This window comes from Myotis daubentonii, chromosome 9, assembly GCF_963259705.1.
Source record: "Myotis daubentonii chromosome 9, mMyoDau2.1, whole genome shotgun sequence".
Lineage (NCBI taxonomy): Eukaryota > Metazoa > Chordata > Mammalia > Chiroptera > Vespertilionidae > Myotis > Myotis daubentonii.
This window is the reverse complement of record NC_081848.1, coordinates 82,657,545-82,673,062: the sequence shown is the minus strand read 5'-3', so window position 1 is coordinate 82,673,062 and position 15,518 is coordinate 82,657,545. Positions and strand designations below refer to the sequence as shown.

Sequence of the window (15,518 nt, the reverse complement as noted above, 5' to 3'; positions counted from 1 at the left end):
AATGCGCCCGATCTCGTCTGATCTCGGAAGCTAAGCAGGGTCGGGCCTGGTTAGTACTTGGATGGGAGAGAGGCAGAGGGAGTTGCCCAGGGACACTCAGCTGACAGTGGCTGCATTGGGTCTTCTCTGCCCCGACCTTCCTGGCCACCTTTCCTCCCTCCCTCCTTCCTTATCACCTCCTCCCTGCTCCTCAGTGTCCCTCCCCAGGGCACCACAGCTTCTTGAAAAGTGAATTTTTTACCCTTTCTTACTGTTTGTGTCTGAGCTCAGCAAACTTCCTGTAGCGCTCACCCCAGGCCGCCCAATCTGAGACCAGGGGCAAGCTTCCCTTTGCCCTCATTCCATGCCAACATCCAACAGTGGTCATTTAGCCTAGAAGCTTCTCTGGAATTCACTTCTTTGTTTATATTTCCCCCATGACTTTATTCAGGACCATCCTGTACTTGATTATGTGACCCCATGTTTTACAGACCCACCCCCAGACTTCTGTCCCACCCACTCCGGGGCCTGTGTGAGCCTCCATGGTTGGGCCATTTGGCCATGACCAGGATAGGTAGGGAAGGGGCTTCTTGTTTGGGCTCATTGGGCCAGAGCTCTGGGGGTGAAAGTGGGAATGGCTCTGTGGTCTGAGCTCTACCTGGGCTCCAGCTCTGCAGAGGGAGGTGGTGGCAAAGCTGAGGGGAGAGGGTGGTAAACCATGGCCTCAGGGATCACTCTGCTCTGTGTACTGTTCCCAAGTGCAGCCTGGAAACTTCTATCTCCAGCTTCACCTCAGCCTGAACTCCGGACTCACAGATTCAGCTGCTACTCAACAGGTCCACCTGGATGTCTAATGGTCACCTCAACACCCCACATGAGCATCAAATCTTAATTTTCCTCCCAAACCTGCTCCTCCTCCTCTCATCTCCTCCATCCAGGCTGCCCATCACCCAATCACAGGGGCCGTGAGCCCTGGAGGTGCTGTGGTTCAGCAGAAAGAGCCGGGAGCACTGGGGATTGAATCTGCTCCTGCCTCTTAACTAGCTGCCTATTTGGAACATTGAACTCAGAAGAGGGGCAAAGGGATGGGTTAAAAGTGTGTCCAGATCTTTCATAATAATGTTCTTCAGCTCCTACATGGGCCACAGACCTTGACCATCTCTTGCCCGAGGGCTCTCTGGGGCCTTAGGAGACCTGTCATGTTCCAGGGTTGGCCCACCCTTTCCCTTACAGCACACAGGGCATCAGGAGCTGCCTTTAGGGTGGGTCTTAGATGCAAAGAATCCTAAAGGGATGGAGGTGGCCAGAGCCCCAGAGGTCCTGCAATCATCCCTCCTTCTGCACTTGGGGAACCTGAGACCCACAGAGGAAGTGACCTGTTCAAAGCCCCTGAGTGGATCAGGAACAGACCTGACATTTGATCTCAGACATCCTGACTCCCAGTCAGCAGGAGGCAGGGAGTATATATTTGCATCCTTTGTGGTATTTTTATATTCTGGGTAGACATCTCTGTCACCCCCACCCTAAGCAGACCTCCAGAATGGAGAGGGAGCTCTCCAGAAGGGCCTTACCTTCCGGCTGCGGGCTTTGCCGTATCTCAGATCCGTGACAAAGCGCTCACAGTTCCTGCTCAGGTCACTGTACTCCATCTCCTTCCCAAGCATCTCCTTCCCAGAACTGAGCATCTCCTTTATGGGCCGTGGTTTGTACAGGTGGTCCAAGTGGTTGTTGACCTTATAGGAGCAGTTTCCCACCACTTCCACCAGGAGCTGCCTTTTCACCACCCCTAAGCCGGTGGGGGCGCCAGCCTCAGAGTTCTCCCCTGGAATCAGACACAGGAGTATCAGGAACTGCAGGGGAGGCCAGGGAGGGAGAGAGAAGACAAGACAGGGAAGGAGGGCCAGGGGCCATGGTTGAGCATGTGTGTCTGTGTTTATATTGTGCATGGATATTTTGTCTGAGCTTTGCTGTCTGTCCCTTCACCAATGTGATTGGAGGATTCACGGATTTTACTCATTTTACATAATGAGCTGTGAATACTTTTCAATCTAATGAACATTCTGATGGTCAGTGGCTGCGATTGTGCTCCATGATATGAATGGACATCATCTAGCTGACCATCCACCGTCATTGATCCTTCTTCTTTATGGGACTGTGGACCCCCAGCGGTGCTGCTGGTTTAGAGAAATCTGTCTGCGCGTCCAGCTAAAGGGCATGGAGCTGGTAAGCTCCGAATACTGACACAGCCCATCTTCACTGAGGCCAACGGACCTCTTTTTCTGCTGAGTCAGCACCTGAGGGACCACTGAGATGCCTCCAAGGGACTCGGATGTAGGGGGAACCCAAGCACAGCTCAGGGAGAACCAACACTGGTTTCCAGGGTCGCATTTGGTGTTTAATTGTTCTCATCATGTTACCAAATCTCTGGATAGTTACACTTTCAACCCCCCTTACCTGGGGGAGCCAGGTGGATCACATCACCATCGCCCACATAGAGGGCCCAGTGCGAGGGGCCGATGCGGGAAATCTCAATCAGGTCTCCAGGCTTGGGCTCTTCATGAAACTACAAGGAAACAGCCAGGAGGGTGAGACAGATGTCAGGGAGCTGCAGAGGCCCCGGCTGGAGCTGCAGCTCTGCTTAGGGATTTGCTTACTCATGCTCACCCCATGAGAAGAATGTGTGTGTGTGTGTGTGTGTGTGTGTGTGTATGGCGGGGTGGGGTTGGGGGGACCTCATGTCCCCTGTGGGGACCTCAGGCTGCTGTAGCTTCTATAGGTTGGCCTCGGAGTAACTGGAAGCCTGGAATAATACCTTGTGCATTGGGAGAGTGAAGATTTGTTCAGAATGTGTGTGTGATGCATGTGTGTCTGTGTTTATATTGTGCATGGATATTTTGTATGTTGCATGGACATGCACACACACTAGGATGCAGACATGCATATGCAGGTGTATTGTATGTGTCCGGAGGGTGATAACACAACAGCCTGTATGTAACCCCCTTCCCTGAGGCTGGGGCCCAGGCCCATCCCCCGTAACATTGTCCAGATGAGTCTGAGAGTCTGAGCTTCTCTGCTCTCACACTCTGACCCTCATGTCTCCATCATGTGTTTGCCCTGGCTGTGCATGGACCGAACACCCACAACCTCACACTCTGCCCTCCCGGCCCCGGTACACGGACTCTTGAAGATGCTGAGCTGACAGACAGCAGGTGACAGCACCCTGAGGGCACCTGAGCATTGGAGAAGGCCCTCCTGTTGTTGCCCAGCTTCCTGCCCTGGGCACAGGGCTCACAGTCCCCCAGCAGGCTCTGTGGGCACAGTTCCCCCATAACTGCCACCCCCCAAGCCCAGGGGAAGGAAGCAGCACCCACGTGCTCAGCTGGGGAAACTGAGGATCAGAGAGGTAGAGGGACTTGCCCAGGGACACTCAGCTGGCAGTGCTGCACTGGATCTTCACTGCCCCGACCCTTCCTGGTCCCCTTTCCTCCCTCCTGATTTTAGAATTTTTCAGTTTATCTTCCTGTTTGTATCTGACCTCAGCTAACCTCCTGCAGCACTCACCCCAGGCCGCCCAATCTGAGACCAGGGGCCAGCTTCCCTTTGCCCTCATTCCATGCCAACATCCAACAGTGGTGATTTAGCCTGGAAGCTTCTCTGGAATTCACTTCTTTGTTCATCTTTCCCCGATGACTTTATTCAGGGCCATCCTGTTCCCAATTTTGTGACCACATGTCTTTCTGACCAACCCCCACACTTCTGTCCCACCCACTCCAGGGCCTGTGTGAGCCTCCTGGGTGGGGCCAATTGGTGGTGACAGGGCTGGATAAGGCAGGAGGCTTCCCTCCTGGGCTCTCGGGTCAGAGTTCTGGGGTGAAAGTGGGAATGGCTCTGTGGTCTGGGCTCTACCTGGGCTCCAGCTCTGCTGTGGGAGGTGTTGGCAGAGCAGAGGGGAGACAAGGGGAAACCATGGCCTCAGGGATCACTGTGCTCTGTGAACTGTTCCCAAAAGACTTCTATCTCCACTCCCACTTCAGCCCTGACTCAACTCACATGTCCAAATTATACTCAACAGGTCCACCTTCATGTCTAATAGTCACCTCAACACCCCACCTGAGAATCACATCTCTAATTCCCCTCCCAATCCTGCTCCACCTCCCCTCATCTTCTCCATCCAGGCTGCCCATCACCCAATCACAGGGTCTGTGAGCCCTGGAGGTGCTGTGGTTCAGCAGAAAGAGACAGGAGCACTGGGGATTGAATCCTGCTTATGCCTTTTAACTAGCTGTGCTTTGGTAAGAGGGGAAAGAGGAGAGCAGTAAGGATGTGCCCAGACCTTATGGAACATGTCCTCGAGCTCTTACATGGCCCACAGACCTTGAGCATCTCATGCCCAGGGGCTCTCAGTGGCCTTAGGAGACCTGTCATGGTCCCGGGTTGGCCCAGACTTTCCCTGACAGCACACAGGGCATCAGGAGCTGCCTTTAGGGTGGGTCTTATAGGCGAAGGATTCTAAAGGGATATAGTTGGCCAGAGCCCTAGAGGTCCTCCAAACATTGCCTCCTCTGTACATGGGGAAACTGAGGCCAGAGAGGAAGTGACCTGTTCAAAGACCCTGAGTGGATCAGGAACTGACCTGAGATTTGTTCTCAGACATCCTAACTCCCAGCTAAGAGGAGGCAGGGAGCATAATTTTACATCATTGGGGGTATTTTTTTCTTTTGGAGCACAGCCCTGTCTCCTCTACCCCAAACAGACATATCAGGGTAGAGGGAGCCCCCCACAGAGGGCCTTACCTGCCAGCTGCGGGCCTTGCCATATCTCAGATCCGTGACAAAGTGCTCACAGTTCCTGCTCAGGTCACTGTACTCCATCTCCTTCCCAAGCATCTCCTTCCCAGATCTGAGCATCTCCTTTATGGGCCGTGGTTTGTACAGGTGGTCCAAGTGGTTGTTGACCTTAAAGAAGCAGTTTCCCACCACTTCCACCAGGAGCTGCCTTTTCACCTCCCCTAAGCCGGTGGGGGCGCCAGCCTCAGAGTTCTCCCCTGGAATCAGACACAGGAGTATCAGGAACTGCAGGGGGAGGCCAGGGAGGGAGAGAAGACACAAGACAGGGGAGAAGGGCCAGGGGATGACTCTATTGAGCTTTGCTGTCTGTCCCTTCACCAATGTGATTGAAGGATTCACGGATTTTACTCTTCTTACTTAATTAGCTGTGAATACTTTTTCAAACTAATGAATATTCTGATGGCCAGTGGCTGCGATTGTGCTCCATGATATGAATGGACATCCTCTAGTTGATCATCCACCATTTTTGAGCCTTCTCCTTTATGAGACCGGGATCCCCAGAGTCGCTGCTGGTTTATTAAAATCTCTCTGCGCACCCAGCTAAAGGTCATGGAGCTGGAGAGTGTCCAATGCGGCCCCAGCCCAGCTTCCCTTGGCCCACGGACCTCTTTCCCTGCTGGGTCAAGACCAGAGGGACCACTGAGATGCCTCCAAGGAACACAGATGAGCTGTGAGCACAAGAACTGCTCAGGGAGAAATCAACGCTGGTTCCCAGGGTGGCATTTGGCCTTAAATTGTTCTCTTCATGGTAACAAATCTTTGGAAAGTTATACTTTCAACCCCCCTTACCTGGGGGAGCCAGGTGGATCACATAAGCATCGCCCTCATAGAGGGCCCAGTGTGAGTAGCCGATGTGTAAAATTTCAATCAGGTCTCCGGGCTTGGGCTCTTCACGGAACTGCAAGAGAACAGCAGGAAGGTGAGACAGATTTTAGGGAGCTGCAGAGGCCCGAGCTGGGAGCTGCAGCTGTGCCTGGGGATTTGCTTACTGATGCTAACCCCATGGGAAGAATGTGTGTTTGTATGTGTGTGTGTTTTGGGGGGGAGTTTGGGGGACTCTTGTCCCCTGTGCGGTCCTCAGCCTGCTGGAGCTTCTAGACCCTAGAGCTTAACCTCTGAATAATTGGAAGCCTGGAAAAATGACCTTATACATTGGGGGAGGGAAGATTTGTCCAGAATGTGTGTGTAATACATGTGGGCGTATGTGTACTGTGCATGGATATTTGTTTTTTTGTTTGTTTTTTTACAATATACAAAATAAATCTATTACCAGATTGTAGATACAAAATAATTATCCATTTACATGCAATAAAAATTAATATTTCAAGAAAAAAAGATTTTAAGTATAATAATATTACCAAAACCGTACTAACATAGTATCAGTATAATATCACTAAAGTTGTAGGAAATATTCATAATCTGCAAATAACCAAATTACTTCAATTATATGCTAAAATATTTTTTCCTCTGGCTCTATTTTATGTTGTTCAGTTTATGTTGTTCATTATATTCCACAAATGAATGAGATCATGTGATATTTATTTTTCTCTGGCTTATTTCACTTAACATAATGCTCTCCAGTTCCATCCATGCTGTTGCAAATGTTAAAAGTTCCTTCTTTTTTACAGCAGTGTAGTATTCGAATCATTGTGTACATGTACTATGGTTTTCTAATCCACTCATCTGCTGATGGCCACTTAGGCTGTTTCCAAATCTTAGCTATGGTAAATTGTGCTGCTATGAACATAGGGGTGCATATATCCTTTCTGATTGGTGTTTCTGATTTCTTGGGATATATTTCTAGAAATGGGATTCCTGGGTCAAATGGGAGTTCCATTTTTAGTTTTTTCAGGAAACTTCATACTCTTTTCCACAGTGGCTGCACCAGGCTGCATTCCCACCAGCAGTACATGAGTGTTCCCTTTTCTCCGCATCCTCTCCAGCACTTGTCGTTTGTTGATTTGTTGATGATAGCCATTCTGACAGGTGTGAGATGGTACCTCATTGTAGTTTTTGATTTGCATCTCTCAGATGATTAGTGACTTTGATCATGTTTTCATATGTCTCTTGGCCTTCTGTATGTCTTCTTTCAAAAAGTGTCTATTTAGGTCCTTTGCCCATTTTTTTTAATTGGATTATCCTCCTTTTGTTAAGTTGTATGAGTTCGCTGTAAAATTTGGAGATTAAACCCTTATCTGAATAACATTGACAAATATGTTCTCCCATGCAGTGGCCTTTCTTGTTGTTTTGTTGATGGTTTCTTTTACTGTACAGAAGCTTTTTATTTTGATGTAGTCCCATTTGTTTATTTTCTCCTTAGTTTCCATTGTCCTAGGACAGTGATGGCGAACCTTTTGAGCTCGACGTGTCAGCATTTTGAAAAATCCTAACTTAACTCTGGTGCTGTGTCACATATAGAAATTTTTTGGTATTTGCAACCATAGTAAAACAAAGATTTATATTTTTGATATTTATTTTATATATTTAAATGCCATTTAACAAAGAAAAATCAACCAAAAAAATGAGTTCACGTGTCACCTCTGACATGCGTGTCATAGGTTCGCCATCACTATCCTAGGAGCTGTATGGGTAAAGATATTGCTATGACATAGTACTTCCAGTACTATGTCGAACAGGAGTGATGAAAGTGGGCATCTTGTCTTGTTCCTGTTCTTAGGGGAAATGGTTTTAGTTTTTGCCCATTGAGAATGATGTTGGATGTAGGTTTGTCATATATGGCCTTTATTGTGTTGAGATATGCTCCCTCTATTCCCACTTTGCTGAGTTTTTATAAAAAATGGGTGTTAGAGACAACCAAGATGGTGGCATAGCTAAACACCTGAACTTGCTGCTGCGCACAACCACATTAAAAATACAACTAAAAGACAAAATGAATATCATTCAGAACCACGGGAAGGCTGGCTGAGTGGAAATACTACAATTAGAAGGAAAGAGAAAAGCACATTGAATTCGGTAGGAGGTGCAGAGGTGTGGAAGTGTGGAGGTACGGAGGCACGCAGAAGGGGCTGGCAGCTGGGTATGCTGTTCTGTTTTTCAACCAGGAGGGAGATACAAGCTCCTGACTCCTCTGAACTCCAGCTCTGGGCAAGAATTTGGGGACCCAGACTCATACAGAGAGAAACTGTACTGTCTGGCATAGGGCCAGAGCATGAGGGCAGCTTTCTCGCAGAGGTGCTTGCAGCATTTATTGTTCCCGCATAGGGCCATGGGACACAGAGACCCAGGGACCTATCTGGGGGAAGGCCATTGCTGTTCACATCGCCCCATGATTCCCTGAGACCACGCCCCACCCAATTTACAACCCCACCCAAGCTGTGCACAGAGATTTTTGCATACTAATGGCCTGGCCTTTCTCCACCTAAAAACCTGTCAAACTGTAGTTGGGTCAGAGAACCACAGAGTTTCCAAAAGAAGGCCTAAGGCATTGGTTCTCAACCTTGGCTAATGTTGTGGCCTCACCCCATAACAAAGAAACAGAATTTCCAGAGGATGAGGCCCAGAAATCAGGATTTTAAAAAGATTCCCAGGTGATTCTAATGTGCCGTCAAGGTTGAGAACCACTGGCCTAAGGCTTGTCAGCAGCCTGCATTACTCCACAGCTGCGCCTCCTCTGGGCATCTCCAAACCCCAAACAAAGAGGAGCAATCTGCAGATCTCTCTGTAGCTCCTGCTGGGTGGCATCAGGCAGTGGCGGACTTTGCACCTTCTTGGAGATCCAAGAGCCAGTCTACCCAGTGGTCAGAGTGAGACCATCCAGATTACAACTCTTCACATCCATAAGAGACACATTCAGGGGGCAGACTCAGTGAGCACCAAAGCCCCACTGAAGCAAGTCCTGCCTCATGAAGGTGTCTTCAGCACAGCAGTTCTCCCATTGACAACTGGTCCTCACAGCCAATTGACCTGGAGGTCAATTCCTCCCAGTGACACCAACAGCAATCAAGGCTTAACTACAACAAGACTGTGCACACAGCCCACAAAGGGGTGCACCAAGAGTGTCCACCTCAGGTAATTAGGGAGGCTTAGCCACTGGATCCTATAGGACACCTAGCACACAAAGCCACTCTATCAACACAGGGAAGCAGCCAAAATGCGGAGACAAAGAAACAGGTCACAAATGAAAGAAATGGAGGAAAGCAAACTACTGGATATAGAGTTCAAAACCACGGTTATAAGGCTACTCAAGAATCTTTTAGAAACCTCCGAGAAATATAGTGATACCCTCAAGAATATGAAAAAAGACCAATTAGAAATTAAGCATACACTGATTGAAATAAAAAAGAATATACAGAGATACAACAGCAGACTAGAGGATCGCAAGATTCAAGTCAAAGATCTGAAATACAAAGAAGAAAAAAACACCCAAATGGAAAAGCAAAAGGAAAAAAGAATATAAAAAATGAAGATAGTGTAAGGAGCCTCTGGGACAACTTCAAGCATACCAACATCCAAATTATAGGGGTGCCAGAAGAAGAGAGAGAGCAAGATATTGAAAACCTATTTGAAGAAATAATGACAGAAAACTTCCCCTACCTGGTGAAAGAAATAGACTTACAAGTCCAGGAAGTGCAGAGAACTCCAAACAAGAGGAATCCAAAGAGGTCCACACCAAGACACATCATAATTAAAATGCCAAGAGCAAAAGACAAAGAGAGAATCTTAAAAGCAGCAAGAGAAAAACAGTCAGTTACCTACAAGGGAATACCCATATGACTGTCAGCTGATTTCTCAACAGAAACTTTGCAGGCCAGAAGGGAGTGGCAAGAAATATTCAAAGTGATGAATACCAAGAACCTATACAACCAAGATTACTTTATCCAGCAAAGCTATCATTTAGAATTGAAGGTCAGATAAAGAGCTTCACAGATAAGGAAAAGCTAAAGGAGTTCATCACCACCAAACCAGTATTATATGAAATGCTGAAAGGTATTCTTTAAGAAGAGGAAGAAGAAGAAAAAGGTAAAGATAAAAATTATGAACAACAAAGTGACAACAAATACATATCTATCAACAAATGAATCTAAAAATCAAGTGAATAAAAAATCTGATGAACAGAATAAACTGGTGAATAGAATAGAATCAGGGGCATAGAAAGGGACTGGACTGACAATTCTCGGGGGGAAGGGAGTGTGGGAGGTGCAGGAAAAGACTGGGCAAAAATCATACGCTTATGGATGAGGACAGTAGGGGGGGTAAGGAGAGGGGGTGGGATGGGAACTGGGTGGAGGGGAGCTATAGGGGGAAAAGGAACAACTAATAATCTGAACAATAAAGATTGATTTTTTAAAAAAAATGGGTGTTGGATTTTGTCAAATGCTTTCTGTGTCTATTGATATGATCATGTGATTTTTGTCTTTCAATTTGTTTATGTGATGTATCACATTTATTGATTTGTGAATACTGTACCAGCCTTGCATCCCTGGGATAAATCCCATTTGATCATGGTGAATGATTTTTTTAATATATTGCTGGATGTGACTTGCTAATGTTCTGTTGAGGATTTTAGCATCTATGTTCATCAGGGATATCGGCCTATAATTTTCTTTCTTTGTAGTGTCTTTATCTGGTTTTTGAATTAGGATGATGCTGGCCTCATAAAAAGAGTTTGGAAGTGTTCCTTCTTCTTGGATTTTCTGAAATTGTTTTAGGAGTATAGGTGTTAGTTCTTTGAATGTTTGGTAAAACTTCTCTGTGAAGCCATCCAGACCTGGGCTTGTGTTTGGTGGGAGTTTTTTGATTACTGCTTTTATTTCATCAGTTGTTATTGGTCTATTCAGGTTTTCTGATTCTTCCTGATTCAGTTTTGGGAAATTATATTTTTCTAGGAATTTGTCTATTCCATCCACATTGTCCAGCTTGTTGGCATATAGTTATTCTTTGCATTTCTGTTGTGTCAGTGGTTACTTCCCCACTTTTGTTTCTGATTTTATTTATTTGTGTCCTCTCTCTTTGTTTCTTGATGAGTCTGGCTAACAGCTTATCAATGTTTTTTATCCTTTCAAAGAACCAGCTCTTGGTTTCATTGATTTTTTTGTATTGTTTTTTAGTCTCTGTGTTATTTATTTCTGCTCTAATCTTTATTATTTCCTTCCTTCTACTTACTCTGGACTTTTCTTGTTGTTCTCTTTTCAGTTTTTTAAGTTGTAGGATTAAATAGTTTCTTGCTGATTTTTCTTTTTTCTTTTTTTTTTTGAGTTATGCCTATAGTGCTATAAATTTCCCTCTCAGGAGTGCTTTTGCTATGTCCCAGAGATTTGGGGTTGTTTTGTGTTCATTTTCATTTGTTTGCAGGAAGCTTTTTATTTCTTTCTTGATCTCATTGGTAATCCATTCATTGTTTAATGACATGCTATTTAGCCTCCATGTGATTGAATGTTTTGGGGTGTTTTTACTAGGTTATTTGATTTCTAATTTCATTCCACTGTGATCTGAGAAGATGCTTAATATGATTTCAATCTTCTTGAACTTGTAGAGACTTGTTTTGTGTCCTAAAATGTGGTCTGTGTGAATGATCCATGTGCACTTGAGAAGAATTTGTCTTCTGCTGCATTGAGGTGATATGTTCTATAAATGTCAATTAAATCCATTTGATCCAATATGTCCTTTAGAGTCTCTGTTTCCTTGTTAAGTTTTTGTCTGGAATATCTATCCAGTGAAGTCAGAGGGGTGTTAAAGTCCCCTACTATGACTGTATTGTTGTTGATCTCTCCATTATAGTCCTCTAGAAGTTTTTTGTGTTTTTTTGTTTTTTTTGGCTGTTTGATCTGTTAATTCTCTAATTCTCTCATCTATTCTCTCCTGTTTTGTTTTGTTGTTGTTGTTTTTTTAAAAATTAAATCTTTATTGTTCAGATTATTACATTTGTTCCTCTTTTTCCCCCACCCCATAACTCCCCTCCTCCCAGTTCCCACCCCACCCTCTGCCCTCACTCTCCACCCACTGTCCTCATCCATAGGTGCACGATTTTTGTCCAGTCTCTTCCCCCAGCCCCCACACCCCTTCCACCCCCCCAAGAATAGTCAGTCCAGTCCCTTTCTATGTCCCTGATTCTATGATAATCACCAGTTCATTCTGTTCATCAGATTATTTATTCACTTGATTCTTAGATTCATTTGTTGATAGATGTGTATTTGTTGTTCATAATTTGTATCTTTACCTTTTTCTTCTTCTTCCTCTTCTTAAAGAATACCTTTCAGCATTTCATATAATACTGGTTTGGTGGTGATGAACTCCTTTAGCTTTTCCTTATCTGTGAAGCTCTTTATCTGACCTTCAATTCTGAATGATAGCTTTGCTGGATAAAGTAATCTTGGTTGTATAGGTTCTTGGTATTCATCACTTTGAATATTTCTTGCCACTCCCTTCTGGCCTGCAAAGTTTCTGTTGAGAAATCAGCTGACAGTCATATGGGTATTCCCTTGTAGGTAACTGACTGTTTTTCTCTTGCTGCTTTTAAGATTCTCTCTTTGTCTTTTGCTCTTGGCATTTTAATTATGATGTGTCTTGTTGTGGACCTCTATGGATTCCTTTTGTTTGGGGTTCTCTGCACTTCCTGGACTTGTAAGTCTATTTCTTTCACCAGGTAGGGGAAGTTTTCTGTCATTATTTCTTCAAATAGGTTTTCAATATCTTGTTCTCTCTCATCTTCTGGCACTCCTATAATTCGGATGTTGGTACAATTGAACCTGTCCCACAGGCTCCTTACACTATCTTCGTATTTTTGGATTCAGTTTTCATTTTGCTTTTCCGTTTGGGTGTTTTTTGCTGCTTCGTATTTCAAATCTTTGACTTGAATCTTGTGATCCTCTGGTCTGCTGTTGGGAGTCTGTATAATATTCTTTATTTCAGTCAGTGTATGCTTAATTTCTAGTTGGTTCTTTATCACAACACCGAGGGTCTCATTAGATTTCTTGTACATCTCATTAAGTTTATCAACAGTCTCTAGAAGACTCTTGAATGACCTCAAAAGTGTGGTTTTGAATTCTATATTCAGCAGCCTGCTTTCCTCCATTTCTGTCATTTTTGTCCTGTTTCTTTGCCTTGGCATTTTTTTATGCTTCGCTGTGTCAATAGAGTGGCTTTCTGTGCTAAGTGTCCCAGTTACCTGAGGTAGACACTCTTGGTGCACCCTCTTGTGGTCTTTGTGTGCAGTCTTGTTGTAGCTAAGCCTTGATTGTTGTAGGTAACACTGGGAGAGATTTGACCTCCAGGCCAATTGGCTGTGAGAATCAGCTGTGTCTGCAGTGAGAGAACTTTTGTCCTGGATCTCTAGGGCGGGCTAATCTAGCCTCTGCCTGAGGCTAACCAGCAAATGCCTCTGTGCAAGGTTTGGGCAGGGCGGGTCCCAGGGGATCAACAGGGCGGGCAGAGCGAGCAGTTATGGCTGCTCTCAGTCCCGTCCCCAGAGGCTCTGCCTCTCAGTGTCCCAGCAACCGCTGCAAGTACCTCAGAGAGAAAGCTGCCCTCAAGTTCCGACCGATGCCAGACAGTCCCGCTTCTCCCGTTTGAGTCTGGGTCCCCAGAGACTTGCCCGGAACTGGAGCCCAGAGCCTGAGACTCCCTCTGGACTGAAACAGACAACCACGCTCTCAGCCGCCAGTCCGCTCCGCACACACCTCCGCACCTTTGATTTAATTCCGCATCGCACCTCCTCTGAGTCTTGGTATGCTTTTCTCTTTCCTTCTAGTTGTAGAATTTCCCCTCAGCCAGCCTTCCTGTGGTTCTGGGTGATGTCCGTTCTGTCTTTTAGTTGTATTTTTGAAGTGGTTGTGCGAGGCAGCAATCTCCGGTGTTTACCTATGCCACCATCTTGGTTTCTCTCTCCTCTAGAAGTTTTTAAAAATATATTTAGGTGCTCCTATATTGGGTGCATATATGTTTACCAGGGTTATATCCTCTTGTTGGATCAATGCCTTTAGTATTATGTAGTTGTCTCTTGTGATGGCCTTCATTTTAAAGTCTATTTTGTTGGATATGAATGTTGCTACTCCAGCTTTTTTTTCTTTTCCATTTGCATGGAAATTTTTTTCCCCATCCCTTAACTCTCATCCTCTGTGTGTCTTTTGTTCTGAGGTGTGTCTCTTGTAGACAGCATATAGTTGGGCCATGTTTTTGTGGATACCCTATGCCTTTTGATTGGAACATTTAATCCATTTACATTTTGGGTTATTATTGATAGGTACTTATTTATTGCCATTTTAATTCTGTATGGCTAGGTTTCTCTCTCTCTCTCTTTCTTCTTCTCATTATACCAGTCCCTTTAGCATTTCTTGTAATGCTGGCTTGGTGAAGAACTCCTTTAGCCTTTTTTTTTTTTTTTTTTTTGTCTGGGAAGTTCTTTACTTCACTGTCTATTTTGAATGATAGCCTTGCTGGATATAATAATCTTAGTCTGAGATCCTTGCTTTCCATTACCTTGAGTTCTTCATGCCATTCCCTTCTGGCCTGTAGAGTTTCTGATGAGAAATCAGGTGTCAGCCTTATGGGAACTCCTTTGTAGGTAAAAAGTTTTCTCTTGCTGCCTTTAAGATTTTCTCTTTGTCTTTAATGCATTTTAATTATGATGTGTCTGGGCATGGGCCTGATTGGGTTCTTCTTGCTTGGGGTTCTCCGTGTTTCCTGAACATGTGTGACTTTTTCCTTTACAAGGTTAGGGAAGTTTTCTGCCATTATTTCTTCAAACATTTTCTCCCTTTCTGCCTCTTTTGGCACATCTGCTTTTCCTAATATTGGTACATTTCACATTGTCCCACAGCTCCCTTAAGCTGTCCTCCTATGTTTTTGTTTTCTCTTTTTGGTTCTCTAATTGAGTGATATTTTCAACTCTGTCTTCTAATTCACTGATTCAGCCCTTAGCTTTTCCTAATTTGCTGTATATTCTTTCCAATGTGTTATTTATTTGTGTTATGTCATTCTTTATCACAAACTGTTCTTTTTTCTTAATTACTATATCTTTTTTTATGCTGTTCAGCATCTTTACCATTATTATTCTGAACTATGTTTCAGATAAATTTCTTAAATCTGCTTCATTTTTCTCTTCTTCTGGAGAATTCTCTAGTTAATTCATTTGGGAGTTGTTTCTTTGTCTCCTCATTTTGGCTGTCTGTCTGGGTTTGTGACTCTGTATTAGGTAGATCCTCTATACCAAGCATGTCAAACTCAAAGCTAACATGGGCCAAATAAACAAGGTTTAAGTTTATGTGGGCCATAAAAAAACAAAAGCTTCATTTTCATAGAAACGTAGGTTTATTTAGATAGAGGCATGCTGAATACAAAGGGCTGAAATAAATGAGTAATCATTAACACAAAATAATAGAACATTTTAATAAAATATAATATTTTTTCTTGATCATTCATTTACCAGACACAGAATAACTGCACAAATTAATAAGCATAACACAAATAAACCTATTTTTCTTGTTCTCTGAAAGCTAAATATTTTCTGTTGCACACTCCAAACAAGTCAGTATAAGACTAATGACATGGCAATCGGCTGCTAAAATATTTGCTGCTAGTGTTAGTGGAGAGAAATGGTGTGCCTGCATGTAAAGCATATAGGGAAATGGATACAACATGATTATAATAATCAGTCATTAGTGAAAGTTGTAGTTCATTATTACTAATTATGTATAACAGGATATTTTAAAAATTAAGTTATGAAATTTTTATTCA

General features: G+C 44.3%; 2 protein-coding genes across 2 annotated transcripts in view; one reads left to right on the top strand and one right to left on the bottom strand.

Moving 5' to 3' along the window:
• The window catches only part of LOC132241499 (uncharacterized), a 234,586-nt gene that overhangs the window by 37,581 nt on the left and 181,487 nt on the right, over positions 1-15,518 (bottom strand). Inside the window, exons 8-11 of the mRNA XM_059710324.1 lie at positions 5,616-5,724; positions 4,773-5,023; positions 2,434-2,542; positions 1,551-1,801 (exon numbers count right to left, since the gene is read on the bottom strand). Coding sequence (XP_059566307.1) covers positions 1,551-1,801; positions 2,434-2,542; positions 4,773-5,023; positions 5,616-5,724 — 720 coding nt within the window. The remainder of the gene's footprint in view (positions 1-1,550; positions 1,802-2,433; positions 2,543-4,772; positions 5,024-5,615; positions 5,725-15,518) is intronic.
• Positions 1-15,518, top strand: part of LOC132241514 (phospholipase A and acyltransferase 2-like) — a 192,762-nt gene that overhangs the window by 90,821 nt on the left and 86,423 nt on the right. The gene's annotated exons all lie outside the window — the stretch shown is intronic.